At 49.4% G+C, this 22,485-nt stretch overlaps 1 protein-coding gene across 2 annotated transcripts in view; it reads left to right on the plus strand.

Annotated features, from left to right (window-relative positions):
• Positions 1 to 19,540, plus strand: part of LOC122119496 (protoheme IX farnesyltransferase, mitochondrial) — a 125,060-nt gene extending 105,520 nt beyond the window's left edge. For both annotated transcript variants that reach the window (XM_042693541.1, XM_042693544.1), the window contains 2 exons: positions 6,162 to 6,394; positions 17,692 to 19,540. In XM_042693541.1, the coding sequence (XP_042549475.1) occupies positions 6,162 to 6,394; positions 17,692 to 18,107 (649 nt within the window). In that variant the 3' untranslated portion in view covers positions 18,108 to 19,540. The remainder of the gene's footprint in view (positions 1 to 6,161; positions 6,395 to 17,691) is intronic.
• Positions 19,541 to 22,485: the final 2,945 nt, after the last annotated feature.

Consider the following 22,485-nt stretch of genomic DNA (forward strand, 5'->3'; position numbering starts at 1 on the left):
TGGCATCCATTTTGTGAGCACTCTTTTTTACTCCTTTAGTTTTGCACACAACCCTATGATGCATCTTCTCCTTTCAGATGAATAAACTGAGGCCGTGGATTAAGTATTTTCCCGAGGTCACACAGCTAGACAGAGTGAGCCTTCTGCCAGTCCTGTGCTCTTGCTAGTGAACCTTTTTTAAAATCAGTCCAATGGCTTGAACTTGGGGCACCTGCCCCTGAGGTCTTTTGCTCCGCTCTTTTGGCTAGAGCTCTGCCACTTTGAGCCACAGAGCCACCTCCAGTTCTCTGGTGGTTGATTAGAGATGACTCATGAATTTTGCTGCCCAGGCTGGCTTTGAGCCATGGTACTCAGAACTCAGCCTTCTGAGTAGCTAGGACTATAAGCATGAGCCACCAGCGCTCAGACTACTGAGCCTTCTATTACCCACAGGAGTTGGCCTGAGTTTCAATCTTGATGCAACACCCCTTGCTTTAAGACAACATAATTTGCTGACCATCAGGAAATCAGAAATACAGTAGTCATTCTAGAAGAATTTAAGGCATTTTTAAACTTTTGTTATTTATTTTTCTTATGTGGTACCAAGAAATTGAACCAAGGACCTCATGCGTACTAGGTAAGCACTCTACCACTAAGCCATATGCCCAGTCCTTAAAGCATTTTTTTAAGCATTGTTCTTATGAAAGTATGCCCACATGGGGCTGGGAAGGTGGCTCAGTGGTAGAGCGCTTGCCTTGCATGCATGAGGCCCTGGGTTCGATTCCTCAGCACCACATAAGCAAAAAGAAAAAAAGCCGGAAGTGTGGCTCAAGTGGTAGAACTCTAGTCTTGAGCTGAAGAGCTGAGGGACAGTGCCCAGGCCCAGAGTTCAGGCCCCACGACCGGACCCAAAAGCAGAAAAGAAAATATGCCCACCGATATCATAGTACAATGAGCCCCAATATACCCATGACCTAAACCAACAAGTGTCAATATTTGGCCCCACTTACTTCAGCTTACCTGGAGAGTGCTATGCTACAATACATGTAGCTGTGTGACAAGTTAAGTCCAGTTAGGCGGCACAGAGAACTTGAGAGCTCCGCTGTAGTTCTTCTTCTGAGTAACAGCTGCTTCACAGCCCTGGGTTTTCTGCTGGAACACTGTGTCAAAAGCCATATCTAAAGTCAAATGAAGCCGGGCACCACTGGCTCACACTTGCAATCCTAGCTACTCAGGAGGCTCAGATCTGAGGATATCGGTTTGAGGCCAGTCCAGTCCAAAAAGTTTGACCCCCAAAAAGTAGGGTTAGAAGAATGCCCAGGTAGTAGAGTGTCAGCTGAACGAGTTTAAACCTCAGGACCACCAAAAAGTGAAAAAGAAAGATGAGTGAAAGTATACGGCCTGCTCAGGCTAGCCCAAGTCAGCAGGGTAGCTGAGAATCTGCTGTGAGTTCAGCATACTGTGGCCAGCACACTGCATTGGTCGTTGATGCAGCAGTGCTGCTGAAACCACAGCAGCCTCCCCGGGCTCCCACTAGTTTCCAGGGGCCACTGGTGCGGCCGGCCCACCAAGCCCCCTTCAGCAGCGCATGGTGCGGAGGACCTTCCCAGCACTGCCTCACAGACCTTCCCCTTAGGCTGCCTCTGGGCCCGGGAGGCAAAGCACAAGGAAGCCCACTTAGCCGCCTTGCCTCTGGGCCCAGGTTCAGAGTAGCAGTCTAGTAGACAGCCAACTGCTAAAGAATTCAGGTGGCTAAAGAATTCAGGCTGAGATCTGAGGATCATGGTTCAAATCCAGCCCAGCACTGGAAAGTCCCATGAGACTCTTATCTCCAATTAACCACCAAAAAACTGGAAGTGGTTCATGGCTCCAAGTGGTAGAGCATGGAGCAAAAGAGCTCAGGGACAGCACCCGGACCCTGAGTTCAGGCTCCATGACTGACCCAAAAAAACACCAACAAAAAACAAGAATTTAAAGGAGAAAAGAATCACAAAGACTAAGAAAAGTATTTGATTTACTAAGAAATGTTTTAAATGTGCATACTTATAATCCCAGCAAGCATTGTTCCCTGCTGCTAGCTGGAGTTCACACAGTGGGGTCCACGTTAGCAGGACATCAAAACCCCTTTGTTGTTTTGTTTTGTTTTATTGGCAGACCCTCTACCACTTGAGCCACACCCCTAGCCTTTTTTGCCTCTATTTTTCAGATAGGGTCTCTGGATTTTGCCTGAGCCTACCTCACACAGCAATGCACCTTTATAGTAACTGCTTGTGTTTGAGATAAAAGTTTCATTTTTTTTTTTCTTGGACTGAACTTGAGTGATCCTCCTCTCTCTGCCTCTTGAGTAACTGGAATTACAGGCATGAGCCACCATGCATAGCCCCTCTTTTCATTGTATATTAACTGTACAAAGGTGGTTCAATTCCTTACATGCATACAATGCACAATAATCTTAGTCACCTCCTCTATTACTCTTCTTTCTTACCCCTTTATATTTACAGCTTTTATTGTGTGTGTGTGTGTGTGTGTGTGTGTGCGCGCGCGTGTGCGCGCGCGCACCTGTGTGAATGTCCTAGAGTTTGAACTCAGGACCAGGGCACTGTCCCTGAACTTTTGTGCTTAAGGCTAGTGCTCTATCACTGAAGCCACAGCTCTACTTCCACCTTTTTTGGTGTTAAGTGGACATAATAGGCTTAAGGGCTTTCCTATCCGAGCTGGCTTTGAACTGTAATTCTCAGATCTCAGCCTTCTAAGGTAGCTAGAATTTGCAGGCATGAGTCACCAGCATGTGGCTATGTTTACAGTTTTTACTGGTCTCCATTATGTTATTTTCATACATACATACATTTTACTTCGATTTTATTCACCTCACTCCTCTCTCTTTAAAGTGTACATATTAACAGCTGGCTACGGTGGCTCATACCTTTGGGCTTCGTTCTAAGATCCCATCTCAAAAAAGGAAAGGAAAGGAGAAGAGGACAGAGAGGAGGGGAGAGGAGGGAAAGGGAACCAGGAGGGAGACGAAGGACAAAAGTAAAGTGCGCATCCTTTGGCTTAGCACTTTTGATCTAGGAACTTATTCTACGCAGAATTGTGAAAAAAGGTCTATTCATAAGAAATTCATCCAAATAGTATTTTTGATTTATAAAGGAAAATACTAAATATCCAAAAGGATATGGTAGTTGGTTTAATTGTGGTGTTCCCACAGGATGGGCCACTGGGTTGCTATTAACAATTAACACTGGTGATGGAAAAGATAGACTTAATGGTATGGGGAAGTTAACAAGATACACTGAAGTAGAACAAGTAACAAAATCATCATTAATATGTTCTCAATTATCTTTAAAGTAGATCCAGCATTGTAAAATGGCTAGAAAGATGTACACTGCTATGCTTCTCTGGAGAATTTAGAATTCTGCCTTGTTGTTTGTAAGTATTGGACACGTTATATTTCTAATAAGAGTTTTAGCACAAGTGAAATGTGACCGGAATGGAACTGCACAGGTTTGCAGTTGGAAGGCTTTCCCTGCCTTCACAGGAGAACTCTGACCTTGGCTCCCTCCAGGCTCCCTCCTGGGTACTAGAAGGATTCATGTAAATAACTGGTGAAAACCTTCTTTTCTGTTTACATAGCTTCATTGTACCCCCTGAGCACGTTGATTTAAACACCAAAATTGAGCCTCATGATCTTCTGTGATCCTAGCACGGGTCAGAAATTTCCACACCAAATTACCTATCTCGATAAATTAAATTCATGTGTGCTTTTCTAAAAGGGCTTTTCATAACACTAATACCTTTGAATCCAACTGGCTTCCTCAGACCTTGGAGAAGAAGTGAGCAGTCTTCTTTTGGGGGGAAAAATTAAATAAAATAACACAAGGGCCAATTCAGGAAAAATAAAAATGTTTATGAGCCTCATTTTTCTCCCACCCAAAATAAAGGTCGTTTTTTTAGAGTCCCATAGAGGGGGAAAAATCTGTTCTTCTAAGCTGTAAAGTGCCTTATCGGGGAAAAAAAAAAAACAGCAGTCAGGACATTGGCACTGCTTTTTAGTCCTCGAAATTCTTTTTCTTGTGCCTGGGAAATACAACATAAAGGCATCTTCTTAATAATTTATCTATTTGGAAAATTTTGCTTTGCTGGGGACCAGGTGTTCTGACCATGGTTACGTATCACTACTTACAGAAATCTGTTTCAGGAATAGAACTGAGGGAATTGAGAGAGAGATCTGTGTGTGCGCGCACATGTGCACACTTCCTCCACACCCATCTGTGAGGAGTGTACAGGCTAGATGAGTCTTACTTTGACATAAATATGGACAGAGCAATTGATCTGAGAATACGATGGGTTAGTAGATGGTAGATAGAAAATCAAAAGACAGATTAGGGAGGGAATTAAATGAGTCAAAAGTGGGAGGGGGAGTTTATGAAAGCAGATAGAGACAGCCTGTGCTTCTGAAGTGAGTGGGGTGGGGGGCGGGGAGGTAGAGAACTGAGTCCAAGGGCATTTGTCACTGTTATATAAGAAGGAAGGACGTCTGGTGAGTGAAGCTGGAGCCTTCAGAAGGCAGGGGACAAGTTCAAGGTCATTCTAAACAACAGGGTGGAAATCCATTCTGGCCAGGCACCAACACTGCTAAGCCATCCTCTTGGAATGAGGAGCAGAGACAGTAGATCACCCAAATAAGAAATGTCCGGGTAGGAGCAGTGATAGACAAGGCAAGATAAAAGAGGGAAGGTGCCAGAGTGAGGGTGTCCAGAGTAGGTAGCCATGGGGATGAGAACAGGTGGGCAGAGATACCATCCTCATGCTGAGCACACACTTAGTCCCCACTACAGCACCTGGGTCTTTCCATCCAGACTCCCATTGTGTTTGATTCTGTCTTCCAGGCCTGGAGGCCTAGAAGAGAATCGTCAGCCTGCCCCATAGAATAGGCAGAACTGCAGCTCTCCTGTCTGTCACTGTCCTGTTCCCCAGCCCTCCTCCTGGTTGAATTCTAACTTGTCATCTTTCCACAAGTCAGTATCTCCTAGGACCCTGCCCTCCCAACTCTCCTCCATGGAGTACTCTTTGCATAGAAAGATACAAGCTCACAGGTGGGGGGGGGGGGGGGGCGGGGGCGGGGAGGTGATGAGGCTGTGTGCTTCCCGCTTCCAGTGGAGCATGCTGTGGAATCAGGCTGAGTGGTCACCAAACACAGCACCAATATATTTTAACTCAGGTGGAATTACGGCTTCTGCAGGGGAAAAGCAAGGTCTCTTAAAGAATAATGTGAGAAGAAGCAGGAACAAGTAGATCAATCTGAATTCAAAGAGTTATCTGAACTCAAAAAGTCTTTTGCAAGAGTCCAAAGTCTGCTTTCAAAAGTGAGCTCTGTTGAGAAACAGGCTTCTAATCATCATTATCATTGTAGGGCTGATAGTGTCCTTTTCCATACATAACACTGAGTAGCCTCCACTTAATCATCCCATATCACAAACCAGCTATGGCTATGGTACTGGCAGTAGGCGCCAACCACTGGTGCTCACTGCTGTGCAAGACCAGCCCCAGGACGAGCCTGTCATTTACTACTGGTCCTTTCACGATGGTGTCCAAGGCCAACTGTGGCCACTCACTATCAAAGAAAGTTTAAATGAATCAGCAGACCTGATTCCAGGGTTGATGCTGGTTTTGTCCAAGACTTGCAGTACTGGTGTGGGGGGGGAGGGGGGTGCACGCATGTGCACGCTCACGTGCGTGAGCACATGCGCATGTGCTCACATACATGCACGTGCCAGTTTGGGGGGCTAGTGCTACCTTCTAAAGTCCTCTGCAGCAGTCCCAAACTGAGCACTAAGGATAGAAAGGATCACCATGCAAAGCAGCATGTGTTCACAGTGCTCCCTCCAAGGAAGAGAGAATGCCTCTGCCTCTGATGAGTGGAGGACAGAGCCCATGTTAGAACTCAGGCTGCGGCACCCTCCACACTGGACTCTGTTCCTCGTAACTGCCAAACCAGGGAGAGAAACTTCTGTATATTTCCTCAAGAGGTGTCACCCCACAAGGACAAAGCCAGGCCTGTGGGACCTCCTTGCCACCCCACTGGCTGCCGAGGTGATTTCACCCTGCATCCACTCAGGGTCGAGACAGCGTAGTGAACTTGGGCTGGAAATGATGGCTCTGTGTCCTCTGATCTCTTGCAGCCCGCTGCTAGCCGTGTCCTTCGCCACTTGTTGTGCTGTCCCAGGAGTGGCCCTTCTGACCTGGGGCGTGAATCCACTCACAGGAGCCCTGGGGGTCTTCAACATTTTCCTGTACACCTGTTGCTACACACCACTGAAGAGGATCAGCATTGCCAACACATGGGTTGGAGCCGTGGTTGGGGCCATCCCACCCGTCATGGGCTGGACAGCGGCCACTGGCAGCCTCGATGTTGGTGAGTGTCTCCCTGTGCTTAGTCGCAGCTTCTCCTGTCAGACCCAGGACAGGGGTACCAGAATCAGAGCTCCTGAAGCTTCCAAGCAAGCCAGGCTCTCCAGAGGCCCCAGGACACAGTACATGGGTAACTTAAGTGACTCTTAGGGCAAATGTGTATCCAGGGGGCAGTCTGGAACACTGGCTACAAAAGCTGAGGGGAGTCCATGTCTTCCTTGCTTGTGCCTGGACCTGACACCTGCTCTCCTATGTAGGGAAGGCCTAAGAGAAAAGCAGGAGTCAGTGCTGCCTCGGGCTGCAGATGAAGTGGAAAGAAGTCCCTGAGACTCATGGTAAAAAATCACAAATCAACTTAGCCCTGGCTGGCTCACATGGGATGTCCCGGCCAAGGGCAAGGGGCAGAGAACTGGCTTGTGGTTTCCTGTCACAGGCCAGTCACCCCACCAGCAAGCCTCTGTCCCGCCTGCCCTCCCTTAGAGCGAGGTTATTTTCCCCTCTTATGAAAGAACAGATTATTTTCATTAGTTTCTCATTTATTTTTATATGATTTGCTTAAATTGTTCATGCTGTCTACAGTAAGACCATTGTAGCCATGTTTTGGGTGGTATGTCACAACTAAATTTGTGGGGTGCAAATAGCTCATTTTTACCATGTGCAAGGGAAGTTTCGCAGTCTAATTAGTCGAGTAATTAGTGTTTGTGACCAACACTTAGGAAGGAAGTGGTGAGGCTCCCTGCAATATGTGTAAGTACATATTTTTCACATGAGAGATCAAAAGGTAGTTGGGCTATAAACCGTTTCCCTGTAAGCCACATTTCTGAAACTTTTCATAAAAGCTCATGCACTCCACTTGGCAGGCTTACAGATGCGATTCCACCTTCACCACGATCGTGTCTCAGAACGGTTTTAATATCCTGTAAGTAGTGGATGTTAATGAATGTACACGCATAATATCCTAAAACATGTCTCATTTGCCCAGCAATAAACCTTCTTCAGCAGAGCCCCATCCACGCAGTAGGCAACAGCAGCAGAGTGCCACAGTACCGGATGCCACCGCAGCCGCCAGGGGCAGGAACCAGTTCTCTCACCCACCCCGCCCCTTAGCTGTTGACCTGCAGAACTGAACCTGGCCTTTCTGCCGACCTCCCATCTCCCATGAGGCAAAGGATTTCCTTTGTGAAACTGTGTGATTTAAATAGGTGCCATCATAGCCAGACCAGAAAGATACAGTGCTATAAGTGGGGGGGGAAAAAACTTAACTTCTCATTGTGAAGGCCTTTGTGTCATTGTTCCATGGTAGAAGGGCACAGGAGAGACAGAGGAGAGAAAGAGAGCAAGCGAGCGCATGCACGCACACATGAGCTAAGACTGGCAGTCAGCATTGAGCCATTCATGGAGTGGAACTCTTCTAGACCTAAACACTTGCCCATTAGGTCCTACTCCCAATAATGTCACCTGGAAATTATATTGCTAATACTGACAGGGGATACATTAATCCTTATTAATCCATAGCAGCTGTTGGTATAATGTGCCGGACCAAGGTAAGGGCTCAGCCCCTGGCAGGTGCTGCTGCTGTTACCGATCAATAGTCTTCTTCCACACAGCAAGACAGTGTTAACATGGGAGAGGAGAAGCCTGGAGATTTTATTTGGTGTATAAACGAAGCAGTTAAACTTCATTCCCTGGTGTTGTTTTGAAGACTAGGAGATTCCTCTAGGCATGCTGGGAAAGGAAAGAACTCTGAGTTCGTTAGGGAAGGCTGTCTTGAGATTAGGAAGAGAGGGGGTAGCATGGATTTGGTAACCGTAGACAAGAGTTTCCACCCTACATACCACAGACCTCCCACTCCTGCCCCCACTCCTGTTCTTTATTCCACCTGGAGCAAACTCCCTCTTACCCCTGACTCAACGCTCTGCACACCTCTGTAGTCCCCTGCGTTGGCCTGTGCAGTGATTACTCAGGTAGTGGCTGTGGCAGCCATGAAAGGAAGACTCCGATACAATCTCCCCTTCCTCTGTTCCAGCAGGGCTGCGGTGTAGGAAACTCCCTGCTGTCTATAGCAGGACTTTACCTGTGTCCAATTTTCTCTGTGCTAAGGTTTGTGGGTTTGGGGGGCGGGGGGGGTTGGGATTTTTTTTATTATTTTTTGTTTTTTCTCCCACCTAGCTAATGATCTGGCCTCTTCGTTTATTAATATTTTGAAAGCTTAAATACTGCTAGCAGGAAATATTAAAAAAATAACCTCTTTCCAGCTAGAAGTCAGTCAGCAGGCCAAAGCGAGATGGCTGTTTTCCACCCAAGGTGGAGCTTGGCTAGTTGTCTCAGAAACAGAGTTTGAGTCAGCACGCTGGGGGGCCAGGAATGGCAGTGACTGGTGACCCACCAAGAGCCCTGGTGAAGGCGGCCATCCTGACGCAGGGCGGCGATGGAGATAAGTGCCTGGCAGCTGACATTCCAGCCCCAAGCGGGCCTGGAGCCGCCTGCATTAGGCTCTCGGCAGTGTTTATCTCCTGAGACTATTTTGTTTATCTCAGGCTTCACTGGATTCCCCTTCCCCCCCTGCTCCCGCCCAGAGCCACCTCTTTCCATCACCCCTGTTTTTCTAGAAATGCTCCCATTCTTTCTGTTATTTTCTCAATTTGAATAATCCCAGGTCTTGAGTGTCTTTGGAGTTAAGCATGGGCCTCCCTGGGGTCCATCTTGAGGAGTTGATTCACTCGTGGTCTGGTTTGTAATTCAGATGTTGTATGGTAAACATTAATTATGCCAGCCAACATTCAGTTACAAATGAGGACTTAAGAATAGCTCTTATCAGGAAGTGGCATTTGGCAGATGGATGGCTTCAGTCACCAACCAAAAAAAAAAAAAAGAGAGCTAGAGTGAGTTTTTTAACCTATACTAGTAAACTCCAAAATGTTAAAATTCTGTTTTACTTTACCTCCTTTAGTTCCAGATGAGAAAATAGAGTCAAACAGAGGGAAATGATTCATTCATTCAGGCTACAAATATTTATAGAGGGCCTACTAAATACCAGGTCGTATTTAACCATGCACTTTTGAAGATTTTCTTTAAAATCTGCCTCCATTTGAAATTAAACTTGAAAATGAGTGCTCCTGTATGCTGTTTTTATCATAGCTAACCTTAGAACTCTAAATTAAGATAAATGACATCCTGTTCAGTTCCAGCGGCTCATGCCTGTAATCCTAGCTACTCAGGAGGCTGAGATCTGAGGGTGGAGGTAGGTAGCCAGGAAAGTCCATGGGACTTTTATCTCCAGTTAACTAGAAACCTGAAGTGGAGCTGTGGGCCAAAGCTCAGGGACAGTGTCCAGGCCCTGAGTTCAAATCCCAGAACTGGTGGGTATATATACACACACACACACATACACAAATAGGATATAATACTGCAAGACTTAGACAAAACCAGCATCAATCCTGGAAGCAGTTCTGCCAATCTATATATATACTTTCTTTGATGGTGAATGGAAGAAAGGAAGGGAGGAAGGAAGGATCAATGACATCTTTAAAAACAAAATAAACAGGGCTGGGAATGTGGCTTAGTGGTAGAGTGCTTGCCTAGCATGCATGAAGCCCTAGGTTCAATTCCTCAGTACCACACAAGCAGAAAAGGCTGGAAGTGATGCTATGGCTCAAGTGGTAGAGTGCTAACCTTATGCAAAAGAAGTTCAGGGATAGTGCCCAGGCCCTGAGTTTAAGCCCCATGACTAGCAAAAATTAAAGTAAATAAACAAGGAAGATTTCTTGCAGAAACACCAGCAAATGATATTTAGAATCTTAATCTTATCCAAAAGAAAAGAAAAAGGATGATGTGGAAGAAATACTGGACTTGCTTCCAGGGACCCAAGATGGATGGCACAATTGGAGGTGAGCTTCGTTAATGTTAGCTCTTGCTGATCCATCAGTCATGCCGTGTTGCCTTGGCTGATGCCAGGCTGGTGGGCACAGAGCTAGTACATCCAGGATGAGATCATAGAGAACACCTCCTCACGCCAGCCTACTTTGGGTACTGTGTCTGATGTGAAGGCATGTTGCTGGGAGGACCAGGGAATAAAGATGGAAAGACATTCCATTGTGAGCTAAGAATTAGGGAGCATTTGAACATGTGGGAAAATCCATAGGTGCTTGAAACTTACAGGGAAACAGAAGGAAGCAGGAGCCCCTTTATCAGGATCAGAGCTTTGTGCTTCCCATTCTCGGTCTTCCAGTGAGATCTCTGGTGGAGGGTGGAAGGCACCCACCATGAGGGATGTGAATGCCTTCCAACTCGTACCTTGGCACCTCTTCATTATTCCCAAAGCTACTTTCCAAAGAGTTCTTCCGGGCCAAGGGCTATTGCCCTGTCTTTCCAACTTTCAGAGGACTTTTAATCTTGCCTTTTGTCTCTTGCACAGTTGATAAACTGGCCCTACATCCTCCTCCCTTTATCTGCAGCTTCATAGAGGTCTATTGCACTGCAGAGACTGATCTGTTTCACAAGCTCCTTTGTGTCAACCCTCAAAGGGAAGGCTTTGAAAGTTGTGACCATGAAGCTCTGAGTTTGGCTCTGCTTCCCCAGTATACATAACCACATAACCCCAGGAGCCCAAGAATGGCCAGCCATGGACCTGATGAGCTCCGCAGGGCCACACTTGGACAGTCATCTGTTGTACCAGGGGAGGGAAGACTCCCTAACCGACAGCAAGGGTCATAGCAGCTGAGTTCTTTGTCCTTTGCCAGGCCATGCCTGCATGGTGAATGACAATGAATGGGATTCCATGGGGGCTATCAGAGAGAGCAAGCTAAATCCATTGAATAACCAACATTGCAGCAGGAATTTTCCTTGGAAAAGCATATACAGAGAGACAGCACTCCGGCTTGAGGATTTTCCTCCGCATTCTGTTAGGGAGCCATGTCTCTGGAACTACCTTCCTTTGGTTTGTCAATAAAGGGATGGGCTGAAGGGAAGAGTGTTTCTGGACTTGGGAAGAGGAAGCAATGGGTTTGCATGCTGAAAAATGGTTAACCGATGATTAAAATGTGGCCAGGAAACCATAGGTGAGCCTGCCCCGTCTGCATGGCCTGTGGGCTGCTCAGCAGAGTAGATGCTCTTCTCCATGACCTCAGGAAGTTGCTGGACACCGGAGAGACATACTCACCGTCACACAGGAACAAGCTCAAGCCAAGAAGCAGAAGCAGACATTTCTTCCAGAATAGACTGATTCAGATATGTGCAAGGTTTCTTCTAAAGTTGGGTGGGAAAATGAAAGATACACTTAAATCAAGCAGAAGATACGAGGGTTATATGAACGGAACCATCTTCAGATCTCAGGAAGTTTTCCCTCACCTCCCCGGGCCGACAGTAGTATCCCACTCTGGGAGTCCTAGGTGGAAGGTGACTTGTCCACTGTAATTCCTTCAGCATTGTTTCCTTGCTTGGCTGGAGCCCAGCAGAAGACCTTAAAAACAGACACTGCCTGTCTGTCGCCATGTAGTGGTCTGCCAGTACTTCTGTCAGGAAGGACGGGCCCAATAAAAACCAGACTGTCTAGAGAGTGAGCTGGGGGATGGGCACAGTACTTATCTTGAGGGAAGGGAAGCCTTTGAATTTGCTAGCCGAATGCTTTGTTTACCCCACGAGGAAGGTGGGTCCCACCACAGCCCCTAACTAATTCAAGCCTTCCTGTTCTAGTTCACCTTATCTTGATGAAGAGAGAGCAATTTGTTTTACATCTTTATGCCAGAGCTGAGGCAGAGGAAACTGAGCAAGTAGAACTTGAGTGGGGGGGGGTGTTTCTGATTACAATCCATTAAGACTAAGCTGTGATTTCTAAAGCTCTTTCATTTGTGACAGCAGCCAAACCCATTCCCAATTTCCTCTCAGAGACAGCAGCAGCCTCTTGCTCCGCTGAAAATGAGCTTTTTCCCACCCTCCAAGTTATATTCTAAGAAGAGGCAGAGTCTCAAGTGTGCTTTGAGTAACATAAGATCCTCCACTTGACACCCATAGGAGAGCACATGATCAAGAGAGAAGATCCTACATGGAGCGTAATGTACACACACACACACACACACACACACACACACACACACACACACCCATAGGAGAGCACATGATCAAGAGAGAAGATCCTACATGGAGCGTAATGTACACACACACACACACACACACAAACACAAACACACACACCGAAATTGTTGGGAGTTTTTGTTTTTTTGGGTTTTTGTGGCTCTTGAACATGGGGTCGGGGGCCTGGGCACTATCCCTGAGCTGGGTTTTGCTCAAGGCTAGCACTCTACCACTTTGAGCCACAGCATCACAACTGGTTTTCTGGTGGTTCATTGGAGATTAGAGTGTCAAGGACTTTCCAGGGACCGAGTTGGGGATGGGGCTGGCTTTGAACTACAGGATCCTCAGATTTCCTGAATAGTAGCTAGGATTACAGCCACCAGTACCCAGCTGCTGCTGTTTCCCTTGACAAGACACTTTTTCTTCTTTTGAGCCCCTGAGCTCCTATCAGCAGTGCAAACTATCCTAGGCCATGAGCTCCAGGTGGCCTGGTGGCCACTCTTTATGTGGTGCCCTGGAATCTGACAGCACCTCTCTTTCCTCACTGCCTTAAATTCAAGGCATCCATCCAGGACACTGAGGTTTATCTGTCAGTCACCTGGGTGGTCTAGCCCTCTGTCCTTCCTGATTCTCTATGAGGACTACTGCCAAGAGAGGTGCCCTGTTTGTTTCACATTGAGGCAGATGCCTAGACTCACCTGGGAAACAGTACTTCAGCCTCTGCAGCAAGCCTCCTTTCTGCCCTGTCCACTGTGACTGTTAGGTTTTTAAAAAGAGGTATCCGAGTAAGAACAGCACCAGCACGCACATGGTATTCAGGTAAGGGATAGGTTTATTCAGTGGACCTGCTGGGACCAGGCAAGGTTGGCACTCCACGTGGCTGGGAAAGAGAGGAAAGAGCTAGAGCAGAGAGAGAGCAGAGAGAGCTAGAAAAGAAGAGCAAGAGCGAGAGAGCTAGAAAAGAAGAGCAAGAGAGCTAGAAAAGAAGAGCAAGAGCAAGAGAGCTAGAAAAGAAGAGCAAGAGAGCTTCTGGGCCTGGGCTAGGCCTTATGTAGGGTATGGGCGGGGAAAGGTGTGGCCACATCAAATTCAGATGTGACCTCAGCGGATGCAGATGTGACCTCTTCCAGGTGTCCCAGTTGCCTAGGTAACGCAGGTACTGGGTGGAGACTTTGCTGCGAGGAGGGTGGAGTCTGCTAGCCATCCAGGAGCGGACCTTACAGTGACCACTTTGGGGGTTTCATTGCATGGGATCCGTATGTGGCAACAACTTTCTAAAAGAAGTCGCTGAATATCCCTGAGTGGAGTACACCTGAGACCCCCAAGTGGGTGCCTGAACCCCTGCCCACAAGGTACTGTGACAGCTGGAGGGCAGCATAGACGGAGTGGACGTGATGTGGGCCCTCTGGACTAAGTGAAGGTGTGCACCCTGGGTGGAGATCGCATGCCTTAAAACTTACCGTTTATTTCTAGAACTTCCCATTCCATATTGTTCGGCTGCAGTGACTGGCTGCAACTACAGTCTCAGCTAAAGGAACTATTGTACTCTTTCTGACTCATAAGATGCTGGTCATCATACCTATAGGACAGGAGCCTCTCCTGGGGCCTGGGTCGGGTGGCACCTTATTCTCTATCAAGAACATACTCCCTGATACCAGACCCCAGCATTCCCCACCAATATAAAACCAGTCTTTCCCTCCCTGACTCCTCCATACTCCTCTCCCCCATTCTTTCCCTCGGTGTCTGGCAGCCCGCTCGCTCCCTGGCCCCTGCCTCCTTGCTGTCTCCCTGCAGGCTCTTCTCCCTGCTGTGCAGGGGAGGAGAATAGCTACCTTGCTCCTAGTCCTGCTTCCCAGATGTCTCACCAGCCCCTCTCACACTCTTCTTCCCTTGCCCCATCTTCTGATCTTATCCCACAACCTCACGGGGACTGCTCCTGGGAACTGAGGGAGTTCCCCTTCCTTCCCTGGGCAATCTCAGGTCGTCTGTGTGGCACCAGCCTGACCTGAAACTCCAGAGCTCATCACCCTGTGTGTCTGTCTCTCCCTGTAGACTACTTTTAAATGTTTTTGTTATTATGAAAGTGATGTGCAGAAGGGTTGCAGACCACCTCCCTTGCTCTCTCCCAGTTTTTTCCCTCCCATCACCACCCACAAGTTTATAGTTCATTTTCAACCTAGTGTCCAGTAAGTATCACTGCTGCATTGGTTCACTCTTCGTCCCTCCATTTGTGTCCCCTGTACCCTCCCAAAGACAGAGAAACAAGACAAAAAGAAGACAGGAACAAAGAAAAAAGCCTCTTGTTTCCATTTCCTAGAGTCCGTTTGATAAATATTGTTTGATCAGAGACACGTAGGCATTGTGCCTTTGTGTTCCTCCTTTGGTCTCACTGTGTGTGAATACCTTAAGTCCTGTATAATTTATCATGTCCCTGTCTATTTTAGATCTAGCTTCTGCATATAGAGAAAACATGTGCCATTGTCTTCCCCTAGAATTTTTTTTTTTTTTTGATTGGTCATGGAGCCTGAACTCTGGGCCTGGGCGCTGTCCCTCAGCACTTCAGCTCAAGACTAGCACTCTACCACTTGAGCCACAGCTCCACTTCTGGCTTTTTCTGCTTATGTGGTGCTGAGAAATTGAACCCAGCGCCTCATGCATGCAAGGCAAGCACTCTACCACTGAGCCACCTTCCCAGCCTCCCCTAGAATTTTAAGTGGGACTTTGTCTTGCTTGCCATGGCCTTGCTTTCTGTGATCCCAACCAATCGGAGACACTGTCATTGCCTACCAAGTAAATTCAACCAGATATAGCAGCTTCCATTATTATCACTCAAATTGGAGTGTTTCATGAACTAAGATCTCTTTCTCTCCTTCTCTCCCTTTCTACATGTACATGTGACTTAAAAGCTGAATAAGAAGGTTCAAAATGAATTGGGGATTTGATAGCAACTGCTGAAACGTAAACCCTAAATTCAGTTCTTTGCTGTGACAGTGGGCCCTCATCTATCTTCTGTCCTCCGTACCCACACAAATCCTAGTTGATAGGCCACAGCTGTCCTGATGTGTCCTGTTTCATTCCCAGTGACCTGCCCCCCCCCCCGAGTCCCCACCAAGGGTTCAGATAAGAGGTGAGGGAAAAGGCCAGCCCTCTCCTGTCCTTCTCCTGGACCTGTGCAAACGGGCCCCTGGGAGCCTCAGAGCCCCAAGCTGACTTTCTAACTTGCTCTGCTTGCCTCTTATTTACTTTGCTTTCTGTCGCGGTGATCTCTGCCTCAACTGGAGCCTCTCCCTACTCCCTGATTCTGAACCTTCCCACCTCCTGTGGCTCTGCATTCTCAGGCTCACCTCCCATGTACCCATCAGGAGAGGCTCCGGGGAGATCCCACGGTAGGTTAGGGTGAGTAACCTCTCAGGTCTCCACAGGGGAGGAGGGGAGGTGTCAGCCAGATAGTTACTGAGGAGGAAGAAGGGAACAGTACACAGAGCCCTCCCCATTTGCTTCTCTGGCTCACAAGCCAGTGTTGAGAAACCAATCTGGGAGATTGCTATGGGTAAATGAGTTCTTTCCCATACTGGCCCCCGCAGATGCACCTTTCCTACATATCCAGTCCTCTCTGGCTTCTGTCCAGGAAAATGGGCATCTCCTTAGGAGTTTACCTCCACAGAGGAACCAGATGGATGAACAGTGGCTGGCTGTCACTATGGCTTACTTGGGAATCTGTGTGTGTATATGTGTGTGTGTGTGTGTGTGTGTGTGTGTGTGTATGTATCACAGCTGCATAGCCCAACCCACACTGGCTGTGTGTGTGTGTGTGTGTGTGTGTGTGTGTGTGTATGTATCACAGCTGCATAGCCCAACCCACACTGGCTGTGTGTGTGTGTGTGTGTGTGTGTGTGTGTATGTATCACAGCTGCATAGCCCAACCCACACTGGCTGTCAGGCCTGTGTTCAAGACTTAGATGCTTCAGGCTAGACTCACTGGAGGCCACATTCTCCCTCCCCCCCCCCCCCCACCTTCCCTGGTCCTCTTCTTCATCCCCTTTTGTGTCCTTCTCACATTCTTCTCTCCATTTCCACTGTCACCACCCCAGTCCAGCCACGGTCACCTTTCATCGCCTCAGCTCAGACGTCCCATCCTGAGAGGAGTCTGCTCTGACCCCCACCATTCAGCCAGTGCCTCTGGTGACAGATCTTCATTGTATAACCTTCCCTCAAGAGCCGCTGCTGTGGCTCTTCATTAGCACCCACCTGCTTGGCTGGATGGGAACTGGGTGCTGGTGGGCCCCTGCTGGGTTCTTCTCACATGTATCCCAGTGTGGATGCCAGTGTGTGCCACACAGTGCTACACAGTCAGTGCTCAGGGAATGAGTGTTGAGCCATCTGTGCCAGGAGTAGGTAGCCCCGCTCCCAAGCCAGACTGTGCAGCCTGACTTCAGGGAGGCAGCCCTGTGCAGCGGACGGAGCTTGGTGTGGAAGAGATACGCGTGCTTTGAATTCCTCCTTCATCTCTTGGAAGAGTGAACAGCATCTGATCCTTTTTTTTTTTTTTTGGTTTCCTGAAGATCAGGAAACCTGTCTCAAGATCCTACAGTCGGGATTAAGTAGGCACTGTCTAGCAAAAGTTTGAGTCACAAAGTGCTCAGGAAATGTGGCCTGTGTGCCGCCCGTGCTTGAGCGTGGGGGGGACCCTGCCCTGGTGGTTGAAAGCTAAGGAAGGCCATGTTCCTTTGCGCTCAGGCAGGCTCATTTGTTCCTGCGCACACACTCCGCCTCCTACTCAGGGGTGTGAGAAGCGTGTGCCAAGCGCCCTGCCTTGAGAGACCTGTGGGTGCACTCGGTGCTGAGCAGAGAGCCCTGGCTGCCTCCTAGTGAGCCCAGGCCCACCCAGGGGACCAGGGGGCTGGAGTCTCAGCACTGCCCCCTGTCCCGGTCCCACGTAGGAGCTAGAGTGACCCAGGGCTGTACTGCAGGCTCCCACACAGAACAGGATCCGAACTCAGTGCTCCTAAGTGTGTGGGGCTCTGGCCACCGCAGTGGGAAGCATGCCTCACCTGTGATGCCGGCTGACCTGGCCTGGTCCAAATGACAGAGCCCCAACTGGCAGAGCTGGGAGGTGCTGGCCATGCACCCCGGGTCAGGCCTGCCCCCCTGAGGGCCAGCCAGGACCGGTCCTCCTTCCAGTCTGCCCTGACTGTGGTGTGCTGTCTCCTCTCTCCCCGTCCCCGCACACAGGAGCGCTCCTTCTGGGCGGGATCCTCTACTCGTGGCAGTTCCCCCACTTCAACGCCCTGAGCTGGGGTCTCCGCGAGGACTACTCCCGCGGCGGCTACTGCATGATGTCCGTCACCCACCCGGGCCTGTGCCGGCGCGTGGCGCTGCGCCACTGCCTGGCCCTCATCGCGCTCTCCGCCGCCGCCCCGGCCCTGGACGTCACCAGCTGGGCCTTCCCGGCCATCTCGCTGCCCATCAACCTGTACATCTCCTACCTCGCCTTCCGGTTCTACAAGGACGCCGACCGGAAGAGCTCTCGGAAACTGTTCTTCTGCAGCCTGTGGCACCTGCCGCTGCTGCTGCTGCTGCTGCTCACCTGCAAGCGGCGGCGGGCGGGCAGCCCCGAGGCCGAGGCCGAGGCCGGGCCCGCCAGCTGAGGGCCCGGAGCAAAACGCACACGTCATCCCCCTCTCCGCCGCTCATGGTAGACATTCAGGGGTGCAGGAAGAGAAGTCTCCAGTTCTAGTGTACCTGATTGTAAAACAACTGGTGCTGTGATCACCTAACAGGTAAAAACAACAACAACATACATATCGACCCAAAACGCTTCCCGAGTAAGAAATGGGTTGCTTCAATTGATGAGTACAAAGAACATTTTTCTCTTTTGAGAGTCTTTATCTTTCTCCCAGCTCCACTTTCTCTCTCTCTCCCTCTCTCACACACACACACACTCACCACCTCAAGAGCCAGGATGGCTTTGGGGGGGTCAGTCAGGTGACCTCTGACATCCCGACCCTCAGAAGTGCTCACAGCACCCACTTTCCCCATCCAGCTTTCTCCACCCCACAAATACCCCCAACTGCTTATTCCACTTCCCCGCCTCCCTCTCCCCCCCCCCAACAGTAACAAGACACAGGATGGACCTCCTCATAGAAAACGGTTGTCCTGGGCTCGTGGGCTGGACTGCAGCCCCTGCTCCCCTCACACCCGACACACCAGGATTTCAGAAGGGGCAAAGAATCAAAGGCATCTTTATAGCTCCCTTTAAAATCTCGGCGCCGTCTGAAGCGTTTCTTTCTGGAAGGGCCGCGCTCCAGCAGTCCCCTCTGGCTGGGATCCCACCACTGAAGCTCTTTAGTCCCTGCGGAGGACTCCCCGTGGCAAGGCTTTCCCAGGGCTGTATGAGAAAGGGAGCTGGAAGAGAGCGCAAGCTGGGCCAGCAGCCCACATAGCTCACATTCTTGTTCCTTCTGGGGGGAAACCCACATTTCCATCCTGGTACCTCCAGTGCAGAAATAGACCACTACTTGGCCACTGGCTTTGAGGGTGAGAAGCCCAAGGGGGTTCACAGCAAGGATGACTCAGGGTCTGGGGGGGGGGGGGGGTTGAGAGGTTGCCCTGTAGCCAGGTGCGGCGTTGGGTGCCAGGCACCTTCACCTGGAAGTCTTTGAGTCCCTTTTTCCTCACCCCCAGAGCTGGAGGCCCAGTTACCTGCAGGTCTTGGAGCCTGGCAGAATGTTTTAATTACAGCCACCTCCCCAGGGTACAGCTTCCCTGTATAAGGGTGTTGGGTTCAACAGCGCTTAAACAGTTGCTGCACCAGGACTGTTTTCAAAAATGTCTAGGGCTGGGGTACTTGCATAGCCATACTCAGGCCCCGGGTTTGATCTCAGACACCAAAACAAATTGTAAAAAGTAAATGTCCAAAGTGATGCTATCCACATCGGTTATGTGTGAAATGTTCCCTCTCGATTGTATCCGGTTATGCACAGTGGGGGATATGGCATAGGAATGTCTGTGAAGAGCATCCACAAGATTTTTGTGGGTTTTTTGTTTTTTTTTTTGCCACCATTAAATTTGTGAAGATGTGTCGACTCTCCTCTTTCTGCAGTAAAAATGGTAAGGAGAGCATGTGCCAGGTGGTGTCGGCGCATACTGACTTGGCACCGTTTCGGGCTGATTTGGCAACACTGCACTCCTCGGTGGAGTAGCAGAAGCACATGGGTATTTCCTTTATGCCTTTTTTTTTTTTCTTTTGATTGTAAATTGGTAAGTCACAGTTGTATCTATTTTTGGAATCCAACGTGATGCTATGGCTTAGAAACAGTGTGGAATAACTAGAAGGAGCTAATTAACATCCATCATCTCAAGTAGTCATCGTTGCCTGCGGTGAGAGCATAGGAAATTTACTGTATTTACCGCAGAGTGTAACACATCCTAAGGAACTGTCATTCTCCCCCTCTGTCTAATTGGGGCATTGGATGCTCTGCCATCCTCTCTCCCGCCCTTAGGCCTCAGCCCCTGGGAGTGACCTTTCTCCTCTCAGCTACTTGTTTGCTGCTTTTACATCACACATAAAAGTGAGGCCACATAGTGGCCTGCCCTGTTGCACTTCGCAAGCCTGCATGTATTTTTGCTGGCTGACTAGTATTCCACACGTCCATGACACATGTTCCGTATCTGCTGTTCTGTGGATGGGTGGATACTGTTAGCATTTGGCTGTGCAGTCAGTGCTCCTATGCACAAAAGGCCATAGAGGAACAAACCCCAGCCGCTTCCTCCTATCTCATTTTTACTTTTCTGACCAATGGTGGAACCAAGTTGCTCTGCCACGTCTTCCCATGATAATGTGCCACTTCTGTGACAGGCCTGAAGCAGGAGCGTCCACCTCCCATAGATAGGCTTCCAAAACCCTCCAAAAGGAACCTTTGTTCTAGGTAACGTGATTGTCTCAATTGTCTGTTAGGGGATGCTGAGTAACCATACCCTCGGGCTGTTATTCTGCACAAAAAATCATGGGGACTCACCCTTTTCCCATCTTTAGACCATCTCCAAGGACTCCCCCCTGGAGCCTCTCTGACCAGTCACTCTCCTGCTCAAAACACCCAGTGGCCAATTTTCACATGCGGGCCTAATGAACCCAAACTCCTCAACACCCAGGTCTCAACTTTCTCCAGTATGTCCTGCAGGGCAGTGCAGCCACCTTACTGCCACGCCCTCATTCCCAGACCCCTGAAGGATTTAGGGCCCTAGCCCTCGTGAGTTCTTCTTTAACAGAATCTTTTGCCTGTCTTTATTCCTAACTTCTTCCTCTGAGGTCATTTTTTTTTTTTAACTCAGTTCTCACTAGAATGTGGGGGGAGGGGACAGCCATTATCCTACTCTGTAGCCCATGTGGGCCTAAACTCATGGTCCTCTCTGCCTAGGCCTCCCAAAGTACAGGCCTTACAGGTGTACACCACCACACCTGGCCCTTTCACCACATTTGAACTCCCATCACCTCTGTGACCAAGAGCCAGCTCGTGCACCCAGGTAAGCTTCAATGCATGGGGAGCTACCACCGTGATAGAAGCAAAGGTGTAAGAAGGTCAAGAAGGCAGGTAAATTTGCCACTAGCAAGTAGCAGGGTGCTGGTGGCTCGTGCCTGTAACCCCAACTACTCAGGAGGGTGAGACCTGAGGACCATGGTTCAAAGCCAGCCCAGGCAGGAAAGCACATGAGCCTTTTACTCCAGTTAACCACCAGAAAAGCAGAAGTGGCACTGTGGCTCAAAGTGGTAGACTGCTAGCCTTGAGCAGAAGAGAGAACTTAGGCTCTGAGTTCAAGCCCACGCATTTACTAGGAGGTTCCAGGGTCTTGGTAAATGTCACTTGTCTTCTCACCAGGTAGCTGCCGGAGAGCACTGCAGGACACTAGAAACAGCAGGGGGGCAAGGCAAGGTCTGGTTGAATGACAGACAATCCTGAGCCGGCCAGCAAGGCAAAACAAACAGGCCCTCCCCTTCCCACCATTAACCAACAGACAAACAGAAAAACAAAGAGCCACGCTCCAACAACCAAACATGGGGTTCCAGGGATTTAACAACCCACCATTGACTCTTATTGAGCAAGAAGGAATCCGAGGTGCTGTGGGCTGGGCCTTGGATGAGCAGGAGACTGATGTAGCCTGATCCTTCAGACTCCTGCAGACCTGCCTGCAGGACAGGTCTGGAAACTTCTGGGAAGACAGCATGGCTTTAGAGAGTAGAGGTAGAAGGAGGGCCCTCTGGGTCCTTACCTGAGCCCCTGAGCTGTTTCCCCTCTGTTTCCAGGCCCTGCTGTCTCACTGGGGGGGCAGCCCATGGCTCAGACTCTTCTGAGTCCCCGTGGCATCTGCTTGTCCATGATCCTGTTCTTAGGTCTCTTCTGTGCTTGCTGCACAGGTCCATTCCTGTCATGGGAATGGTCTGACTGGTGGTCCACTCCTCACTCTACGAAGGAAGTGGGAGCCACAGGAGAATTCAGCCCAGCCTGCCCATAGCTCTTTTTTCTTTGAGTGGTCATCTTGTGTCCTTCCACTCTTCTATAGTGCTGTGTTTAAAGGAAAGAATTCAGTGTAAGCTTCAGTCATCGGACCCAACCCTGGGGCAGGGGTGTGGAAGGGACTGAAACACGAGGGTGGGTGAAAGCCCAGCGTAGCAGCAGCATGGGATGGGACGGCTCTGCCCTGTCTGCCTAAATAGACTGGACTATAGGGCAATAGGGAGCCATTGAAGAGAACAGCTGGAGAATATCACAATCGAGATCGTGCTGTAGGAAGAAACCCCATATGCACAGTATGAACGGTGGACCAGAAGACAGCGAAACTGAGTGGTGGACAACAGGCCTGAATTTGGGGTGGCACAAGGAAGGGGGGAGGGAGAGCAGAGGATGCCCAGGGTGCCCTGATTGTTGCAGTGATCGCTGGGAAGAAGCAGCCAGTGTGTTACCCAGGTCCCAGCGTGGGAGGGCCACTCAGGGGCCGGAGTCCCCCGCTCATTTCTCTTGTCCCTTCTCT

Source organism: Dipodomys spectabilis, unplaced genomic scaffold (assembly GCF_019054845.1).
Source record: "Dipodomys spectabilis isolate Male_0828 unplaced genomic scaffold, ASM1905484v1 ptg000004l, whole genome shotgun sequence".
Classification (NCBI taxonomy): domain Eukaryota; kingdom Metazoa; phylum Chordata; class Mammalia; order Rodentia; family Heteromyidae; genus Dipodomys; species Dipodomys spectabilis.